Source organism: Gallus gallus, chromosome 3 (assembly GCF_016699485.2).
Source record: "Gallus gallus isolate bGalGal1 chromosome 3, bGalGal1.mat.broiler.GRCg7b, whole genome shotgun sequence".
Classification (NCBI taxonomy): domain Eukaryota; kingdom Metazoa; phylum Chordata; class Aves; order Galliformes; family Phasianidae; genus Gallus; species Gallus gallus.
Window position 1 is genome coordinate 67,688,621 of NC_052534.1, and position 21,254 is coordinate 67,709,874.

General features: G+C 45.4%; 2 protein-coding genes across 4 annotated transcripts; one reads left to right on the plus strand and one right to left on the minus strand.

Annotated features, from left to right (window-relative positions):
* Nucleotides 1-1,640: 1,640 nt before the first annotated feature.
* C6orf203 (C6orf203 homolog) lies at nucleotides 1,641-5,817 on the minus strand. Of its 3 annotated transcripts, none has more exons than NM_001278010.2 (4): nucleotides 5,736-5,817; nucleotides 3,952-4,390; nucleotides 3,180-3,252; nucleotides 1,641-2,111 (listed from the first exon to the last, which is right to left on the minus strand). In NM_001278010.2, the coding sequence occupies exons 2-4, from the start codon at nucleotides 4,380-4,382 to the stop codon at nucleotides 1,935-1,937; spliced, it is 681 nt and encodes a 226-aa protein (NP_001264939.1). In that variant the 5' UTR covers nucleotides 4,383-4,390; nucleotides 5,736-5,817; the 3' UTR covers nucleotides 1,641-1,934. The 3 variants fall into 3 exon arrangements, with proteins under 3 accessions (NP_001264939.1, XP_040553088.1, XP_040553087.1); XM_040697154.2 differs by having other exon boundaries at nucleotides 5,541-5,817; XM_040697153.2 differs by lacking the exon at nucleotides 5,736-5,817 and adding an exon at nucleotides 4,670-5,314.
* A 9,746-nt stretch (nucleotides 5,818-15,563) lies between these two features.
* Nucleotides 15,564-19,621, plus strand: CD24 (CD24 molecule). Its single transcript, NM_001277735.2, has 2 exons — nucleotides 15,564-15,717; nucleotides 17,608-19,621. The coding sequence occupies exons 1-2, from the start codon at nucleotides 15,637-15,639 to the stop codon at nucleotides 17,788-17,790; spliced, it is 264 nt and encodes an 87-aa protein (NP_001264664.2). The 5' UTR covers nucleotides 15,564-15,636; the 3' UTR covers nucleotides 17,791-19,621.
* The last annotated feature ends 1,633 nt before the right edge of the window (nucleotides 19,622-21,254 follow it).

Genomic DNA, 21,254 nt, shown 5'->3' on the forward strand with positions numbered 1-21,254 from the left:
TAAAGATCATCAAATCCAGCCACAACCTAACCATACTACCCTAACTAACAACCCTCTGCTAATTCATGTCCCTGAGCACCGCATCCAAACGGTTTTTAAACACGTCCAGGGATGGTGACTCAACCCCCTCCCTGGGGAGCCTATTCCAGTGCTTAACAACCCTTTCTGTAAGGAAGTTTTTTCCTGATATCCAACCTAAACCTCCCCTGGCTCAGCTTGAGGCCATTTCCTTTAAGTTTTGTCCTTTAAGTTTCAGCAGTACTCACGTTTGTGCTGCTCTCCCTACCACACACACGGACTCTCCGCACCCCTTTCCCCATGAGGGCTGTTGCGGACCCACCATCATGTTGAGCACTGTAATTATTTCACAGGAGTTGGAGGTAAACTGTTCTGATGTGCCATTGCACGAGAAGCAAACAAACACAAACCAGGAATGCTTCAGTGCTATTCTTATCCCTAGGGAAAAAATAATTGCCTGTTCTTTTGTGGAGCAAGTTGGAGGTGAGTGATTAAAATCCCTCTCTGTTCATCTGTAGACATTAGAACTGAGAGACTGATGCTTCTGCCAACTGCAGCCCAGTTCTGTGAGCATTTCCCTGCTGTCCTCCCATGAATGACCACGGATCCTGCTCTGCAAGGCAGGCTGGCCTCTGTGCAGCACACGCTGTAGCGTGGGAAGCATGCAAAGCTATCAGCTCATCCTGGTGCCATGCCAGCGCCATGGTCCTGTATGGGCAATCTGACAGTGCCAGGCAGAGCCTTCTGGGCTGGATCTGACCATTGCTTTATCAGTGTGTACCAGATATACCTGATAGACAGATACCTTATATTTGCTTTGTGAGCAACAACTACTTGCCTGCCCACTTAGATGTCAGGAACATGCAAGGAAAAGCAGCCTGCTGTGAGCTCCTGCTGCTTGATCTGGGCTGCCCTCCCCTCTGGGCTCTTCTCACTTGGTAGGGAGCAGACCGTGGGCTGAAAGAATGCTCCCACCTGCACACACACACACACACATACACACGCACACCCACCTGGATGTGTAGACGTGCCTATAAGCATAAAAATTCTGTCTGTGCCACAGCTCATAGAGTTTGGTGCTTCTGTTGTGTATGTTCAACATTACAAGCGTGGGCGATCACTTGAGACATCTGTTCCAAGGCAGCACTTTCCTGCAGTAATACAGGCGTGTACTTCTAATCACAGTGTTGTCAGATCTTTGGTCAGAACTCTACAGCCACTTAAGTGATAAATACTCTTTTAAATGCCACGCTGAAATCAGTATGCAGTAAAAAACAAGATCTCATTTCCTTCTGTTACGTGTGTGCCTCCTGTCTGAGCTGCCTTCTCCATGAGAGAAGAGAGGATCTCTGCCTTGATGAATCCTCGGTCATTGTGAAGTTTCCTGCTTAAGAATACACCGTTGCAATCAGTATCTTTTTATATTACATCGACATGTATGAAAGCACAGAGTTGGTATTGTTAGCCAGAATCAAATCAGTAATTAAAAAGGGAAGCCATTTTACATATATGTATATATAATATAAAAAAAAAAACAAACTGTGTAGACATAAAGCTAAGAAAGCAGTGCTGCTTGTGGCATCAGCTTTCATGTAACCTGATTAACAGAAACCAGGCAGCAATTAAACAGTGATCAAATTTGTCTTTATTGAGTCGTTATATATAACATCTGTAAGGAAACTGCCTGGAAATATGAGGGTAGAGTATTTAATCCCACAGTATCATGAAACAAAACTAACTGCGAGAGGTGGCAGGCGTTTACCACAGGAGCATTGATGTACACAGCAGAGGGAGATGTTTCTAACGCAAGCCCTTAAAAAAGGGTACTGTCATTTGGTTTAACCAAAATTCGTATGTAACAACAAACGAGATGGTTTCCTGCAAAAAAAATCTCATGCTGCACATGCAACCCCCTGCTACTTCAGTACATCCTGCTTGGGCACCTTCAGGTTTTTCCAACGTCTTAAAATTACTCTGTATTTTTCACTCTCAGTCTTGTTAGATACTTTTTTTAAGACTACCCGCATCACTACAGCAGTTCCTGTTTCTTTATCTTCACCTACTAAGAGATCCAGCGTGTCACCGATTTTCACCTGGAAAGAGAAGATGAGCAATCGTAAGCATTCTCTGGAGAACACAAATTCCCGCAGTCAGGGCCACGTTAATGCTGCTCCTTTCGTGCCATTTGTTCTCCTGAATCGCTGGGGGGAAGAAGTGGGAAGGCTACACCAGATCCATCCTCCCACTGCAAGCTTTTAGGACAGCCCTGGCAATAAGCAACTAAATGTCTCCTCATGACCTTCTCTGCCAGGAGTTTTGCCCTTACTGAATTACAGCCGACGCCTAACTCTGTGTGGAAAAGGTAGTGTTCAGGTTTATTACCAAATGGGGGCTTCCTGCCAATCTTCTTCTATCGGTACAGACACAAAGCAGCCAAATGCAAAATCCTTTCTTTAGAACACCTTTAATTATTGTCAAGAACAGTGTGGGTCAACAGTTTGTGCCCCCTTGCAAAACCCACAACAGCAGTATGCCTTTAAAAATGAGCCCTAACTCGAGGGGAATGGGAACTAAAACTTCTCTCCGTGCTGCCTTTTCACCACAGTAATACCACCTGGATCCCCTCACCTGAAGGGTACGTAGAGGTGTGCCGGTCACCATTTGAGTGAGCACTGCTGTGAAAGAACACGGCCAGCTGGGCCTGCAACCCTTTGGCTGTGCGTGTGTTGTGTGCTTTCTTACAGACAAAATAACCTTTCCTGGGCTACCTCAGTTTTGGTCCCTTTCTATCATCAAACTTTAACCACGTGCCTACTCCACTAATACCTCAGATGTAATCACTCCTAATCCATCAACCTCGTATCTATCATTGCTTCCTTCAGCAACACATAAAGCTCTGTCCTTGCAGCCACCTGCCTTCTCCTTGCTTTCAGCCCATTTCAATACCACAGGTCTCCCTTCTGCCTTAGGGAGCAGCACCGTTCCCCAGGAATCCCAGTCACACACACACAAAGCTGGAAGTGGTGTTAGCATTGCCATTCACCTCTGCAGAGCCATTCAGCAGCTGCTTCTTCTGACCCAAGTAAAAGGAAGGAGAAGAGGTCAGAGTTTAGTTATTTTCTTGTACTATATTAAAATATTTAAATGTAAAAGAGCCTTACAGTTCTACTTTTCTTCCATAGTTTTTCTCCATTCAGCCTGAGTTCATTATTGTAGAATGCATCTTCTACTTTACTGAAGAAAAACAAGATTTTATTGCATTGACAGTATGCAGCAGAACAAATGCAACTGTTTATTTGCAAACACACAAGAAAAGCATTCACACGCAAGGTGTATTTCCACAACTCTAATTTGCACATAAAGGATTACTTATTTTGGGACAGGCCGGTCTTGAACTGGAAGAAATCTTTCACAGACGGTAAATGAAATGGTAGACTGTGGGTGCTCTGTGCTATGGGTGCAAGAAATAAAAAGCTGTTTCCGAAGAGTTGTCCCCCAAATACCCAACAAATAAAGTCCTCTGTCCTGCACCAGCCACTCCAATTGGTTTTAAGGGATCGGGTTATCTAACAGCACTGCAACGTAAGGCTTCTGTAGATGCAAGATCACACTTACTGATGTAGAGTGTACATACATCTGGCTGACCCAGTGTATTAGATTTACACTTACCCTCATCTATTTCTACAGCCATTAAATAGAATGTTATTTATTCCCTCTATCTCACATTGTATCTTTTTGCATTACTTACTACATTTTTTCATTTCAAATAAATGGTAGTTGGTAGAAAATGCCCAAAACAAACAAGAACACCCCAGGCATCCCAACTCAAAACAGCTACATGAAAAAGTAGTTATTCTAACAATACAGGGTATCAAACCTCAGCTGTTATCTACATGCCATCTCTCTCACCAGCAGGTTCTTTTTCATACTTACTTTCTTGCAATGTCTAAGCCAGCTTTCATGACCACATCGTATCGCAGAGACTGCACTACTTTTTCAAGGTCTTTGTAATCTTTTACTACGTTGGGGTCATTTTCAAATTCATCTTCCAAATCACTTTCCTGTTCATCTGCCTCCTCCTCTTCCTCCTCCTCCTGTACAGTTTGTCTGTTCCTCTTAGAGCTTTTGCTACTTTTGTTCCGCAGGGAGAGTACTGAGATATAGTCTGGAGAAAGTCTTAGTGCACAGAGTTTTACTGGGGAAAAGCTAAACCATCTTCGGTCATTTATTGTGCTTGCTTGACAGCTACAGAATATGCTTCTTCTCCAAGAGGGAAAGAGTTGATTAGAGGGGAATTTCTCCCACAGTCCAACCCAGACATTCAGTCTTCTAAACACAGTGACGGGGAGCCTGAAGCCAGTCATAGTCCACCCTAAAATGAAATAAACATCCACAGTTAAAAACAAGCAAGTGCTTTGACTGCTGGAAGGATTTCTCCAGGGACAGCACAGCAGTTACAACAAACAGACAGACGGTTATCCAGTTCCCTTGCACACTGCATCATCTAAACGCACTGGGCATCTTGCTGCGCTTTCTCACACACTGCCCATCACTACCGACAGCTAAAGCATCAGATGGAAGCCAGCGCTGAAACCCCCAATGGAATACTCCATTCCTCTTCCGCACTTTAATATTAACTGTCTAAACATACCTGCGGCATTCTGCTCCCTCCATCTGACACACCATTTGTAAAAGAAGCAGACAGGTAGCTATTGCATAAAAAGCAAAGGGAGAGCTACGCTTGCTATGACTCCTCCTTGGTGAAAGCAACTTGCTCGATACCACAAGTAAAACCTCAAGAGTTGAAGGTTTCTGAGCTCCAGGCTCTGCTCAGACCACGCGGCTCCAGGCTGAGGGAAGGCTGCAAAGAGTTCCAAGTGGGAAGGAGCACCACCGCAGCACTCCAGCAGAAGCAGCTCAGCTCTGCACACCGCAACAGGACTGGGGCCAGCAGCCCTGGTGCTGCTCTTTTGGGGCCCACCCCTCAGCTGAGGGCACCTCTCGGCCAGGTGCGATGCTGGCTTTTGTATGGCTGCGTGTGTTCCGCGTGAGACCAGAGGTTGTTCTCCTGATACCACAGTGAGCTCTGCTGAAACCAGAATGGGATTCCTGTGCAGTCAGCTGCAGTAGTGAAAAGTCCGTGACTGCTGGCTGCAGAAAAGTAACCACAGCCCCCACGGCTCTGCTCTCAGGACAGCAATTTTAACTATTAGGCATACAGTTGAAAATTTAGGACGGTGCGACCCTCCCTGAAGACTTAACGCCTCTTCTCAGGCCGGGGACAAATTCCTAAAAGCTCTCTGAAGCCGCCAACGATTGCTGCTATTTTACACCGCTGACCCAAACCCGCCCCCGAGGGCACAGGGGCTGCCGAAGCTCCGAGCCAAGGGCGGCTCCCCGGCCGCCACCCGCCCCGGGCACGGCGCTCAGCTCGGAGCGGAGCTCCCAGCAGCGCAGGGCCGCAGACACCGCTCCGAGCGGGCGGCTGCCGCAGCTCAGGGCCGGCCCAGCGCGGCCCTCACCTCGGCCCAGGCCCCGCCGCTGACGGCCGCCCTCGGCCGCTGTCCCGGCAGAGGCCGCGCAGCCCAGGCCCGACCGCGGCCCGTCCCGCCGGCGGGGGTCACGGCGGCCCCGCGCTTCCCTCCGCCCCGCGGCCTCGGCGCCGCGCTGCCCCGTTCCGGAGGGAGCCTCGCAGCAGGACGGGCCGCCGCGGTTACCTGAGTACCCCGGAGCCCCAGGCCCGGGCCCGCCGCCGCCGTCCCTGCGCCGCTGCTGGCAGGCCGGAGGCGGGGCCGCCTCAGCCCGCGCTCGGCGCCCTCTGCCGGGACCCGGCCGGGTGCTGCGGAAGGCGGGGAGCGGGGCGCTTCGCCTCTGTCCGCCCGCTCGGCCCGCCGGCTCCGGGCGTCAGGGACTCGGAGGATCCCCCGGCTCCGCTGGCTCTTCAGCCGGCTGGAAATGGAGCTGCGCTCGCCAGAGAGCGGCCCGGCCTCGGCCATCTGCCGCCGCGCCCGAGCTGGCACGGACCGTGTCCCGTTTGGTGTCACAGAGCCACGGAATATCCCACGTTGGGATTGACCCAAGCGGCTCCACACAGCACCGCCCAAAATCAAACCCTGTGTCCGAGAGTGCTGTCCCAGCGCTCTTTGAACTCTGGCAGCTCGGGGCCGTGCCTGCTGCCCTGGGCAGCCTGCTCCAGGCCCACCGCCCTCTGCTGAAGAGCCTTCCCGGAATGACGTATTTTTCCCCTTGTGTGTATGTATATACATATATTTATTTCTATTATATTCACACACGTACCTCTAATTTTCCCTTTGCAGTAACTGCTGAAAGTGCAGGAATAAATTACTAATTTAAGTCCAAGTACTCCTCCTGCCCTGAAACCTCTCCATTGTAAAACCAAAGATGCTGGATTCTCTCATCTGTCATTTCCAGAGCCGCTTTCTGCCACCACACAACCAAACCACAGGGACCTCAGTGGTAAGGGCCAGACTGTGTGCTTTCTGCTCCTCTGCCCACATTCCCAAGCCAGGAAACGGGAAATGGAAACCTCCCCCTGGAGAAATGCCTCCAGCAGATGTCCAGGTCTCTCACCCGCTGATTCATCTGCACAGTGACAGTCTAATCCCAGTCACACCATATCCTGGGATTCTCATGTCTTTAGCTCTGTTACTTCCCTTCACTCTGCATTTCCCTTTTCACACCTCCACTACCAATGGCTATCCACAATCCCTTCTCCTTGCAGCTCAGCCACTAGGCCAGGTCCATCCCTCTGCCACTCCCCACTCATGCCTCTCCTGGTGATCGCTGTTGGGTTGCTCAGCCTTAGGGAGATTCTCCTTACCCACAGCAGACAGGCACAGAGTGCAGTCACATCCAACCGGCAGCATCTTGCCCCGGTGCAAAGGGCTGTGCAAAGTTCAGGGTAATTTTGGCAGATGGCACCTCAGCTTTGAATTTCTACTTCAAAATGCCCTTCATCTCACCTGGCAGAGCAATCCTCCCTTGGAAAATTATCAGCAAGTATAGGAAGTGCTATGCCTGTGGGGCTACTGTTGCACGGTGGCTGTGCAATTAGCCTGGGCACTATAGCTGATGGCTTAGTTTTACACCTGCCTAAGTTTTGCCATTAGATTTTTGAAGGAGAGGTGTTTATGTCGGGGACATTTTGTAGCGAAGCCATTCCTCTGGAAAGTTATTTCCCTCCTTGAAAGCCTCACTGGAAAGGAAGCTGCAAATAACTTTACATCTTTATATTTTGAATGCTCCATTGCCCAGGTCAGAGAGATGCTGACCAGTCTCAGTTGGGAATACAGCTATTAGTGTTTTTTGTACTTTTCATCCATGTATCTTAAAATATACATACATCATTATCAAAGAAAAAAATCAAGTACAGGCCACTTTCTTGCATTCATAGTGACATATGAGTCAGAGCAGGAAATATATCTCTGAGCAGCAGGGATTCCCCGAGCAGAGTTGCTAACTCCCCGATGGAAAAACAGAACAAAACTAAACCAAAACAAAACCAACCAACAACCAATTTTCCATTCATTCTGCTCCTTTCAGAGCCTTAGAATGTGATTTGACTGATGTAGGATTAAAGACTTGTTCTAATTTTGCTAAAATTAATGTAAAGTAGGAGTTACTATGAGTAAACAAATACATATTAGTGCCCTTCAAGGTTAGCCTGCTATTATACTTCTTCACTGCATCCTCATACCGAAAGGCAAGATAAGGAACTTGCCTGAAGTGCTTCTGTCTTCTATCTTTCAAATATGATGATATAGTGGTCCATTTCAAATCCGGAATGCAATTAAGTCACTGTTCAACACTCTTTCCTGTAAGCCTTACAGTCTTCAGAAGGTGAAGTGTATTGCTCTCAGGTCCCTCTTCGCCCATAGAGAAAATGTAACTTGGCAGCCAAGAGTAGGCATCATGCACCTGGTTTATCTCCCCATTGTACAGCTCCAAACTGGGCATCACTTCTGTCACACTTGCTCCGTTTCCCAGTCTAGCTACACCAACAACTGCTCCAGCTGTTCTACTTAGGAGATACTTCATGTTACTCCTTTGTCTCTGCCGTGCTGCCGGACCTTACCGAGGTTATCATCAGGATCCATTCTGCCCTGGGCTGCAGAGGAACTTCAGTGTTGTGCGATCTCTTTGTCACCAGGTTCCTCTGTGCTGCAGAGTCAGAAGGGCCGTGAAAGCCCTCATCCTTAAGATTTGTGCACCAGCTGTGTGGGGTCTTGGCAACTCCCAACCTAGGTTATTAGATGTGTATCTTAATGACCAAAAAGACAAAAAAAAAAAATGAAGGCAATGTTAATTACTCCTACTTTAATTCCATCAAACCGCCTTTGTAACCAAAATACTCAGGCTGGGTAAAGACCGCAGTGCGATTTCTCTCTTTCTCCAGCGTACCGTTAGATGGCAGCGATTAGCTCCCTGACAGAGCCCTGCGAGCTCAGGCTGCGCATTCAGAAGCTTCTCTCAAAAGCCTTTTCATTTTGCACACCTCCATATGTATTCTACGGCATTCAGCCATAAAAACGTTAGTCGTCTTATTTTGATATCTCAGAGAGAAAATCCTTGCTAGCATTTGACCTGTATGTTGGAATCTATAATCAAGAAATCCTTCCGCCACTGCTCAGGACTTTTCGTGTCCTTTATTTTCCTGTGAGGTCGGTCAAATGACAGCAGCAGATCTGCTGATACTCTTTGCATCTGAAAATAAAGCCTAGACCACCACACAGCCTTCCTAGCCCTATTAGTAGCTGTAGCTGTACCATTATACTATAATGCTATAACTCTACCGTTCCACAATGCTCACCTCACCAGACTACTTGTCACTGCAGAATTATCCTCAGAGCTACCTCGCTGTAACTACACACCCTGTAAAATACACTGCTTTTTTCAAGGTGCGCTGAGGAGGTGACCAGCCGGTGTTCTATGCATATTTATATGGCCTGGGAAAACAGAGTGTCCCCGTGGAAGCACCACCCTTAACTTTGTCCATATTCATTTGGATAATGAGCTAAATCTCCCTGACCGCTAATTCACCCCTTCCAGTATTACATTGCAACTGAAAGATGCTCTCTTTTCTTAGTCCGCAGTCTGGAGACAGTTCCTCTGACTTGCTGTTTACATAATGTCCATGTCCAAATAATCCTACCACTTCTTTCTCTAAAGCTCATCTCTGAAAGCTGATCCTTTTCTGGTCCTTCCACTACTGCCTTTCCACTTGGCACGCTGTTCTACACATTCACCCTGTGCCATTTTTACCATAAAACACTGTGGGGTTTTTTTTTTCTCTATAGGATTCCTTTAATGTCTCTAGCTCCTGTGTACATTGAATCTTGCCTTCTACTGACTCTCTGAGTTGCCATTTCGTCTCCTCCAATTGCAATGGCATTACGAATTTCTGTCACTTTTTATTGCAGCCACTGTGTCACCCTGCACACAGAATCAATTCCTCTTTTACACTAGAATGCCCCATTGAGCCATAATCAGAAAGAAGAAGAGCATAGGCAGCGCTGACTACTTTAATCACTACTAAAGAAGCTGATAGAAGCCATCCTAATAAATCACACTACGGTGACCCACCTAGACTAGAAATTAATAGACTGCTGGACAGTGAAAATCAGTTTTACATCAGTAGCTAAGTATATGGGAGGAAAAATAGCAGCTTCCTCTAGTTAGCCTGGCATTCCGTCCAGCTACCCACAGGTTAAAGGCTCCATAGTTCCACTGCTAATTCTTCAACTCCTCAGTTTGGTGAGAGATTTGCAATGAGAAATGTTTTTCCTCCTTTCCTTGTTTGGTAATAAGATACAATGTCTTTGTTTTTGTAGTAAAAGTTAATGCACTGGTTTTCAATACAGGCTTGTGGAAAACCATTCATTCTGCTGTGACCACGACTATGCAAGCTTTGGTTGCAGCTCTAGGATTTATCGAGCTCCTGCTAACAGCACGTGGCAAATGCAACAAGAGGGAAAAGTAATCAGCTAAGCATTTGTTATTTGAAACTTACTTATTAGCCAAAACAACTACATATTCCATGAACAAATGTGAATTAGTTTGAATTACTTATTTACTTCTGTTTTCTCTGTATTCTTCTCAGATTAATGGCTTTACTACTTAGAATGTAGTGTTCTCTTCTCTAATTGATAGCACCTAATTCAAGATACACACACACATAATTTTAATACAACTAATTAGCAAAGAGAGATTTTAGATTGTTCCCTCATCTGTGTGCAGTTAAAGAAGCCTTTGTTTGTTTGTTTGTAATGCTTTATGTTGGGTTTGCTTTTAAAAGCAGAAAAAAAAGGCTGCTCAAAGTACTTCACATTTCATTGTGACTCGGAGACATTACCTTCAGCAGCATGTATAAGCATCAGGAAGGAGAAATGTATCTGTAGACTTCGATACACCTTTGATATATATATATATAAAATAAAGGAAATAATATAAATAAAGGTGCATGAGGGATGGATGAAATGTCAGAACAATCATATTGTTTGGAGTCAAGGATATCTTGTCCAGTGTTCAGGTCCAGAGGTATGAAGAGAATGTGTGAATTACACAGTGGGAAAATCTACCTTCCATGAAAGCATGTCCTTGCAACACTTTCCATTTAAACTCTGGATGTTCTCACTGATAAGCTTCCTATCCCTCTCTGTACCTTGCCTAATACCTTGCAGTTAAGAATTCCCTACCTAAAAAGATACCTGAAGTCTTAACATGATCCATGATGCAGCTGTCCACCTTTTCAATTCCCCAACTGGTCCCTTTTTCTAAGATGAAATGGAAAGAACAGCTAAGCTAATCTATCTTCTACACCTTGTTCATTTATCCATCTTTTAATCATACTCATTCTTGTTTTGTCTTCTAAAATAAACAGCTCCAGCCTGTTCATCAGAATTTTCCATGCTTCCTTTAAACTTAACTCAATCAGAAAATGAAGGAAATGACTTTTGCTCCATGTCTTTAGGCCTGTTATCCAACAGTAAGCCTCATGAGTTCAAGGAAAGCCCTGCCTTGGTTTCGTCCCATACCTTGCCACACGATACCAAACTACTCTTGGGCAGGATTCAGGAATTGGCTCAGACCATGAACTACTGCCTTACAACAGGCAGTTTAGATTCAGCAGCTTTTTTCTGGAGCCTAGCAAAGTTTAGTATTTTGCATGTGGATAGACACATCAGTTGGCCTGAAGGCCAGAGAACAGGCTCAACTTCTGTTTAAGTTATTTGTGTTGATGTCACCCAAGAGTTTATTTGACTTAGGGAGAAAGGTGTGCTTTCAAGCAGACCTGAATCCACGCTCTACTGTGTGAACTGACCGGGAAACCATAAGATCCATTGGTACTGGGGCAGCTATTCTTAAACGTATATTGTTGACATTATTTCTGGAATCACAATATCATTTCTGGTCAACGTTTTAGACTTAGGATTCCAGGGCTGAAAATCATAGATTAGTTTGCCTCCATAACTGTACACCTCTAATTAAGCAGCCTGACCCTGTTTGGTTTTTTTGTTTGTTTGTTTTTGCCTCAGTTTGGTATAGGAGAGAAAGTGGCTGGAAACCTGTTATGGTGATGGTTTGGATCATGGCAGTAAAGGCCCATTTATGAACACATATATAACTGAGTCCAATCATCAGTTAATACCAAGTGGAGATTTACAGTTCCATCAACCCTGTCTTCCATTAAAATCTCTACTAACACCAAAAAAACAGACTGTAAACCCTCAAATGGAAGAGAGAATGTAATCCTCAAAATATATTCCAAGTGCTTAAATCAAGATGAACACCTAACAGCACTGTCCAGATATATAAAGTCAGCTTCAACCAGACAGAATTTCAGACTTGTTCTGCAATGCTAGTGAAGGTGCATTTGTAAAGAAGGATGCTTCAAAAGAGCTGGGAAGATTTGATTATGTGGCTGGAGCTCTGATGCTCTGGCAAGATAGATCCTTCCCACTAAACCAGCAGCAAGAGAGCCAGCCTAGATAAGGAAAAGATACTGCTCTTATATGTTACTGAATATTGACCTGTGAGTTTCTCAAGGCAAAATCCAGCAAAAATGGACAACAAAGAAACCTACCACCAGAGGATGTCAGCATAGATCAGCATATGCAGGCTAGACAGCGCACACTGGGAAGCTGCATTTCTCTCTTCCAAGTTCCCCTTTGTAAAACAATCAGGATCTAAAGTATCAACACGTGCTCACAGTTGGGGATTAAGTAAAATAATACAGTTATGACCCAGGTGACTACTGAGAGCTGCAGTGCACTCTGGCAGGAGATTTACATGGATGAAGAGCCTGGGATGTGCCATAGTGTGCAGAAAGTTTTAATCTATACACAGCCAAAGAGAGTGAAGATCTGATTGGGAGAGCAGGATCCAGTGATTCTCCTTGGCAACTGATGCTCCTAAAATATTTATGCTTAAATGGATCAAGACTGGCAGATAAAGACGAGAGTAAATTAATGACTATGTCAAAGTTAGATCTCATGAATTCTATTGAGTACATTTATTTTGCTAAAGCTTGTCCAGATTCAAATGCACTACTTCTAAGTTTCAGAGACTACTTCTCTGTTTTCGTTTATAGATGACTACTGTTTACTGCCACTCATTTAAAAGGACCCTGTTTGCTAATGTCTTATGCAAAGTAACGCAAGTTTTGCTTCTGACCACTAGATTGAAAATGATGTCTATTGCAAAGTTGAATCAACTTAAAAGTCTCCAGCAGAATATGCAAACTGACTTCTATTTAACCCAAAAGGTTGAAGTAGTTTTAGCCCTTCTCTTTGTTATGCTTTCTCATCAAATATGACATATTTAGCTAGGAGAGATGCTGAGTGCTCTTCTGACCTTGAAACATAAAGGAAGCAGAAAAGTGAGCATTTAAAAATGGTACCTAATAATACATCTCAGCACCATGATCAGAAACACCTGCTAAGCATCCAAACGATCAGAAGTGCCTATTGGCCACCAGATAGCAGTACTTCACTTCGTACGGTTCTAAACTCAGTATTTCTCATCTTTGTTGAAATATCCATACGTCGCGTCCTGGTGCCTTGGTCAGATAAATCTTTAAGAGAATCCATTGGAGAGTTCCTCTTCCTTGCTGCCAATATATCTCCTTATTTGCCATATTTGCCTGAGTATTTCAGGAATATTTCAGAAAGGCATGATTTTTGACCTCAGAACCTAAAACATAACCTTTACATAGTTCCATTATTTTAGTAATTTATCACTTCTGCCACTTATTTTAAAACCTCTGCATGTTTCTTTCTTTAAAAGACTGTTAAGCAAATAGTTTGTCCAACATTTTAGCAAGAAGAAATATCCCCTAAACTGGGCTTGTTTAGCCTGGAGAAGAGAAGGCTCTGGGGAGACCTCATTGCAGCCTTCCAGTACTTGAAGGGAGCATATAAACAGGAGGGGGAACAGCTGTTTATAAGGGTGGATAGTGATAGGACAAGGGAGAAGGGTCTTAAACTGAGACAGGGGAGGCTTAGGTTAGATATTAGGAGGAAGTTTTTCACACAGAGGGTGGTGACGCACTGGAACAGGTTGCCCAAGGAGATTGTGGATGCCCCATCCCTGGAGGCATTCAAGGCCAGGCTGGATGTGGCTCTGGGCAGCCTGGTCTGGTGGTTGGCGACCCTGCACAAAGAAGTGGGTTGAAACTCGATGATCATTGTGGTCCTTTTCAACCCAGGCTATTCTATGATTCTATGATTCTTTTCCAATGTAATTTGTTAAAATGCCAGAAGTGTGATTGATATACTATATAATGATAATTAGCAGCGATACAGTGCTCTGTAAGTTCAAGTCACCTTACAAGACGTTTGCACCAGCCTCACTTTTTAGAGTTCCAGACCTCAGGTAAACACACTGGGTAGAGAGAATGGGAAAGGCTGTCTGGTTGCTATTCCATCATTCCCATCTGTCTTAGCTTTGACTTTAAAGTGTCTCAACTGCTGCTGTAACCCTAGGGGATCATGCAACAGCTGTACCACTGCCTTTTCTCCCATAAAAGGTGGAAGAGGTTATAAAGGAAATTGCCCATCTGCTTTACACTAGAACAGGCATCGTTGCGGCTGTTGGAGAGCCCTAGCAAGGTTACATTCCTTTGGCATCTCCCGCAGTGGCAGAATGGGGATCTGGTGTCAGAACAGTCTAAGGTCTCACTTCATTGCTGTGATTCATGTGACTGCTCCCATAGGAGATTCAGATCTCCATAATCATGAAAATCCAACTTCTCGTCACCAGCCTTAAGCAGACAACCAGCAAACACTCAGAAACATAAGATCCTCAGTTTCAAAGATCGGTACAGACTATGCCTCTAATAGTGAGGAATTGGAGCCTGCACACATTCAGAGATTTTAAAAGCAAACACACACCAAAAAACCAAGGAAACATTACCCCAGGAGTGCTTCAGGCTTTGTGTGACTCCCCGAAGATCTTTCATCTTGGTATAGAGTAAGGATTGCATCAATTCACCAAGGCAGAACCTACCTGGGAGGATTCACAATACAGCTACAGTGTTTACTGCACCAGAAGCTAGAACCTCATGTACAGGTTACGACTGGAAGAACCTCCTGTTCCACTTGTTACGCAGGTTTCCTTCTCCTCAAGGAATAATGATAATAACAAAATATTCAGATCCAAAGAGTGTCTGAAACTGCAAGCTGTGGTCTGAAGCCTGAGCGCTGCTGGGAAGGCACTCACCTAACAGCCAGGGGGAAGGTGGGATCTCAGCTCCTCAGCCCTTCATCCCTTATTTCTACTATCTGGAAATACAGCTTTCTTTACTTGTCCTTCCCGCAGCTATGAGCTCAGCTTTTAAATAAAAAAACCTGATGTTCTGAGGGAACTGTGGCTGTCCAGTCTGGAGGAGACCTTATAGCTCTCTACAACTCTCCGGAAGGGGGTTGTGGTTTGGCGGGAGTCTGCTGCTTCTCCTGTGTAGTGATAGGACTAAAGGGAATGGCCTCAAGTTGCACCAGGGAAGGTTCAGATAGGAGATAGGAAACGTTTCTTCTCAGGAGCGGTGAGGGAACTGGCGGAGTCACCATCCCCGGAAGTGTTCAAAAAACGTGTGGATGTGGCACTGAGGGACGTGGTTAGTGGGCACGGTGGGGATGGGCTGCTGGTTCGACTAGGTGATCTTCGAGGCCTTTGCATACCTTAATGATTCTATGCTTTCGTGATGTTTACAAGCAGAATTTACTTCGAGTAACTGCAACTCAACCCCTGCCATGCCGCGCTGAACCCCCTCAAGTGCCAGAGCACGAGGCGGGCACAAGACAAAAGCACAGGCGTTGTGCCCGCAGTACCCGCAGCCGGGCAACCACGGCTCTGCCTCGAGGCCGGTCCTCGGCCTGGGCGGCGGCGCAGCCCACACCTCACGGGAAGCGCGGGGCCGAGCCCGGGGGGCGGGGGCAAAGGTGCGGGGAGGAGGCGGGGAAGGCGGCGGCGACAGGGCGTCACGGCATTCCGCGCTCCTATAAAAAGCCCGGGCGCGGCTCAGCCGTCTCGTTCGCCGTCGCAGCGGTTGGATCAGCGGCAGCATCGGCGCGGCACGCAGCGAAACAGCAGCAGAAGGGCATGGGGACGGCCGTGGGGACAGCGCTGGCGGCGCGGCTCGGCCTGGGGCTCCTGCTCCTGGCGCTCCTCCTACCCGCGCAGGTGAGCCCCGCCGCGAGAGACGGGAGCGCGGCCCCGCGGGGACCCTCCCGGAGCGGGAGAGGGGCGGGGTGCTCCTCCGGGAAAGCCTGCGAGGCGGGAGGCCGCCGTCTCGCCGTCCGGAGCCCCTGCTTCTGCCCTGGGGCCAATTCGGGTGGGGAGGGGCCGCTGGGCGCCGTGAGGCGAGGTTGGCTCTCTCCCCTTTGTCTGCGGGATCCTCGAGGGAGCGGCGCGGAGCGGCGGCGCGGGCTCTTCGTCTCCGTGCAGTGCCGCGTGGCGGAGGAGCATTGATTACCCGCTGAAAAGAAGAGGGATAAACCCCTCGAGTAAAGCCGAGCGGCCCCCGAAAATAAATAAGACTTAGAGCCCCAGGGCGGCCGGTCTGGCCGGTGCGAGCCCCCGTGGTGCGGGTGGGGCACGGCGGGGTGGGCGGCCCGGGGCTGACTGCGGGCATCGCCGTGCCGGCCGAGCTCCGCCAGCTGCTGAGGTGGGGCGGCAGCGCGGTGCTCCTCCGCGCTGCGTGGACGCGTTCCTCAGACCTCCTCGTGGGAAGGGTCCGTAACGCCGCACGGTGCAAATAGGCGGCGAGGAGCTTTCTAGAGGCTGCTTCAAATACGCTTGCGTTTTTGTTTGGGAAGAAAAACTTCGTCCCTTTTTCGTTGGCCTCAATAGAACAGGATGAGGTCGCGTGGGTGCCGATGTATGTAAAGGGAAGGGAGGAAGCTTTGTCTGGGGTCTCCTGCCGTTTGGGGTCTCTGAGCCCTCCCTTCACACAGCCACCCAGGATACGGGCTTTGTGCTCACACCCGAGGTAACTTAAAAAAAATACATATCCCTTCCCAGGGAAACGGGGAAGGAGGAATGTGTGTGAAGACTAAGAAAATTCTGGGGCAAGTTGGGTCTTTACCTCCTAACCAGTTTATAAGGTATTAACTGCAGTTCTGTATCGATCCGTTACTGTCTGGTTTCAACAGAAACTTCACTGCTTTCTCTTTTTTTTTTCAAAGTTCTGCAGTCTTGAATTGTTTCCAGTATGTTCCTGCTTGCCAAAAATCTTAACTGTCAGAGGCTTCATACCAGCCTGATATCTTTCTGTGATGTGCTTTTACTCAGAATGCTGAAGGGATACGGTCATGCAAGTTTCAAATGTATTTAACATTGATTTAATAGCTTCAGCGTTGAGGTACAACATATATCACTTCTGTTAAAGGCAGTGATGTTCTCAGCAGCCCTGGAAATACAAGACAATAAAGACTTCTTTTATGGAGAGTATTACTTACTTAAGTAGTTGCTCTTTAAAGAGAAAAATAAATGTTTTTACGTCAGCAAACCCAACTCCAGTGTACCAGAAGGCTCTGGAGTAACTCAGGCTTGCTGGTGCAGAACTACAGCCAAGCTTGCTGGACTGTGCGTTATTTCCCCTCTCCTCATGATTCTTGCCTTTGTTTTCCACCCTCATGTATTGCACATCTTCTGGAAGGGAAGAACCAGCTTAGCTTTGAAAGATGTCCTGTGTGTGTAGGGTATAGCTTGATGCTGAAGTTACATAGGGTGCAAATTTCTACTGTTCTGTTGCAATTAATGCAGTGTAATGAGTGAGGATTTTATTTCTATTCTTTGTCAGCATCTTTTCTATTTGCTGCTATTGTATGGACCTTCCACTGCACTTCTTATTGTCTGTACTAGCGTGCCAATAGGTTTTGATTTAATCAGTATAATTCCATTAAGTTCTGCAGCTCAGTGCTACCACAGTGTTTCAGCCTCCCCTCTGTTGTCTTGCAAAGTCCCCCTAAATAGGAGCCAGGCAGTCTTTTGAATGATGGGCCTGATTTTATTTTTAAAGAGCAGAAAAAAAAAATCTCTTTTCATTAACTTTTTCTACCCACATTCTAGATCTACTGTGATCCCAATGGAACAAGTCCAACACCTTCAAACAATTCTTCAGCAAGTTCCACTTTGCCAGCTGCCGTAAATTCACTGAACAGTACCACCGCTCATGGACATGGAAATGCCCTTCACTCCACCACGAGTCTCCTTTTCATTCTCTCAGTTTCTCTTCTGTATTTTTGTTGTTAAGAGAAGGGCAGGAAAATGGCTACCACTCCCCACCCAGTTCTCCTGAACCATCTGAGATGGCTAGATCTTCGACCTAGCATGAAAATGAATCAGTCCAAACTCTGCATCAAACCAGCTTGGTTCCACTCCATACTGTAACTAGTACCAGTCTGACCTAGAGAAGCACCCCCACTCTTCTGACTTTCCAAAGCTGACCAATGTGAAAAGGATTTGATCATCTTCGGTGTGGAGGTGAAACGATGCGCTCTTTCACCAAACAAGTTTGAAATTGGCATAAAGATGGAAGCAAAAACAGACAGTATTGACACCCCCTGATTTAAAGCTGAGAAGAAGTAGTGTTCACAATAAGGATGGATGATAACGCTCCACCAAGACAGACGGCTAGAGACTTTATCTACAGCTTAGAATGATACCTTGCAGAGGCTTTTACCCTCTATTTAAGTTCAATAAAGTCAGAGCTCCTAGAACCACTAGGAAACGAAAGCTCGAATGGTTCTGTTTCTCACACAGCCCATACAGTTATAATCTATAGCTGGTAGGAATGTATGCAAAAGATGCAAAGCAAAAGTGAGAAGTTTCTTCTAGATTTAATTTGCATGAAACTGCTGCAAGTCTAGACATAAAATACCACATATTGTAAGAATCCTCCTGTTAAATTTGAGAGTCCTAACCAAATGGCTAGTCAGGCAGGGCTAGTTTGGAAACTTAAAAATGACCAGTTTTCCTGAGGGTTGAATTAGTTACCATGGGGATTTGGGTTTGACTTTTTATTTAAATTGCTTGCATATTGAACCTTATGTGCCAGAGTAAGGAGGTGTGGAAGCATTGGGAAATGTACCAGGAGCTTTTTGTTAATGAAGTTCAGAGAAAAAAGTGAAGGGTTTGATAAGTATCTCCTCTTTCCCCTGTTTCTCCTCCCAAGTTCTACAAGTTGTACAACTTTTCTTTTTTGCTCCTGGGACTTTTCTTAATTATGAAGGATTTATAGAATCTCTTGAGTAATGTTTTAGTGCTGCTTTGTTTTTTTTTTTTGGCACAAGGTGAATAACTACTTGTTTTGAAGAGTTCTAATTGTGATGGTTTACCTTAAACATGGGCTGATATTTGTGGTGGGGAGAAGGAACTGGGGAGGGGGTGGGGAGGGAGGGAGGAAGCCAAAAAGTAAGACATTAAATGATGTTTGGAATATGAAGATTGGAGTCTTAATTTAATCAGTCAATTTAAAAATGACCTTTGTAAATATTTTTTTTAAAACCTTTCTGAATCAAAATTGCTATGCTTGCACAGATTGTTTCTGTGTCAGTCGACACTTCATATCTGATACTTGGTCAAAGCAAGCTTTGAGGAAGTTCAACTACCTTAATGATATACCTTCTAAAGAGGGGGTGGGGGGAAGGATGATGAACATGAGTATGTGTGATCCTATCACTCTGTATGGATACACATCTCGGTATAAGATTGTGTCATACAGAAGTGGTTCTCTAAATATTTTTTTTAAATCAACGTGTTTCAGTTATATTACCACCAATCCATACTATTATGCATTAATAACAGACTAACACAAATTTATGTCAGTGAGTTATACATGGACATTTCCTTATGCTTATCATTTGTATCTAGTAAAATGTTGATTGTATTTTTGTTTGTGTAATTATGCTTTGACTTACTAGCTACTGATTTTCATTGGAGGGAAAAAACCTGTAAATAAAATGGTGGAAAAGCAATGCATTCTATATGCACTTCCAGACACCACAGAAACTTGTAACTGCATAAGATGAATGAGCTGTTAAGTGAGACAGTGTATGTGATTAAAAACCTCGAGGTCTAGAAATGCTCTAGTGTGATTAGTTTTATTCCTCTCTGCAAGGTTTAGTGATACTGCAAACCTGGATTCTGCTCTGAAGGCAGTGAGTGAGATTCCATTAACGTTTCTAGTAATGAGCAAGTTTTCCATGTTTATTACAACCTCCCTTTCGTAGTAGTATGCATTTATTTTAGGCAAACGGTGCTTGAACAGTTTTCCTTTGTCTCTCGTGGCAGTGAGTTGTTTCCCTTACACCAGCTAAGGTTGGTTTTTTTTCAGCTTGTGGTTATAGAGCATATGAATTAACTGCTTCAGGTTTCTGCTTCCCACACACTACATTAATATAATAAGAATATCCTAATATCGTGAGTTTCACCATGCTTGATGAGGATAGAGGCTAAAAGGAGGACTGTATGCAATGTTTTCCTGAAGAGCAAAACCAACTGAATTGGAATTTAAAACTGAGCATTTACAGTTCATGACGTTCTGGAGTTGTCTGTGTTTTGTTTTTTCTTTTCTTTTCAGGTATGCTCCTTCCTAATAGCCCTTTATTCATGCTGATTGTCCCTACTCCCTAGACATGCAGCAATGCATTTAAGAGTGCCCAACTACTTGGGGAATCTGCGCAGCAATCTGCATTTTTTCAGTGGGAAAGAGGCCCCAGAGAGGCCTCCTGAGTTCCAGAGGGAGCGCAGAGCACAGCCCTTTGTGTCTCTTTACTTTTCCAGCAGGCTGAACAAACCCAAGGAGCAGAATGGTTTTATCAGAGCTCACCGTTTGAGCATATCTTGGGGACTGTTGGGGCACATTGTTCCCTTACTTAGCTTTTCTCTGAATGCTCAGAAGATAAAACATTACATTGACTGCTATCCGTTTATCTTTCTTGGTAAAACAGCAAACTGAAAATACAAATATTCCAGAAACTGAGCCAAAAAAAAAAATATGCTGAAACAACAGGCCTTTGTTCTATGATGTATCAGTAAAATGGATGAAATGGAGGGATATGCTTGGAGCAAAATGTTTGCTAAATTCCTACATGAACTGGAATGGTTGGATCGGTTTGTGGCATGCTTTACGAAAGAAAAAGACAGATTGCTTTTTAATAGCATTTAATGCATATTTAGGCTCTCTTGAGTTTTCAGTAGACCAGATGAGTGAGTTAGAAAAATGATCGGGTGAGCTTTGTTCTGTTCCGTTCCGTCACAGAACAATGGAATCACTGATGAAGAAATCCACTCAGCGAAAGAGAACATGATGGATTTATTTAATGAAACTGGAGGGACGAGAGGAAAATAGAGCCCGTGTACTTCATGACTCCCTCATTTTTTTTAATGACACCTACAGTAAGTGGGGCCAGCTCTTACCTATGCTTCTCTTTCACAAATTTGTCCAGCTGGAGCGTGTCTGGATAATGTACGTTGCAATGACTGAAACAATTCTGCTTCTGTTTGATGCATGGCACTGCTTTTGTTGTAAGCATATGCTAGCCACATAAGTCCTGAATAAAGTATAGTGTTATTATTCAAAAAAAATAACCTCAAATGAGCAATTAAAATTGTGTGCAGCCTACTGTTTCTTCCTTCTCTATGTTGTATTCTGAACAGCCTTTTTTTTTCAGCTGGTTTAGAAAGCTGCAGGGTGAGACAATCTCTACAAGGTG

Bases quoted from the DNA above. Each gene is read 5' to 3' on its own strand.
- C6orf203 (NM_001278010.2), bottom strand. From the start codon at position 4,382: ATGACTGGCTTCAGGCTCCCCGTCACTGTGTTTAGAAGACTGAATGTC. The intron at 3,253-3,951 runs GTAAGTATGAAA...GTTTTTCTTCAG, and splicing joins GGCTTAGACATTGCAAGAAA to TAAAGTAGAAGATGCATTCT. The intron at 2,112-3,179 runs GTAAGGCTCTTT...TTCTCTTTCCAG, and splicing joins TATGGAAGAAAAGTAGAACT to GTGAAAATCGGTGACACGCT.
- CD24 (NM_001277735.2), top strand. From the start codon at position 15,637: ATGGGGACGGCCGTGGGGACAGCGCTGGCGGCGCGGCTCGGCCTGGGG. The intron at 15,718-17,607 runs GTGAGCCCCGCC...CCCACATTCTAG, and splicing joins CGCTCCTCCTACCCGCGCAG to ATCTACTGTGATCCCAATGG.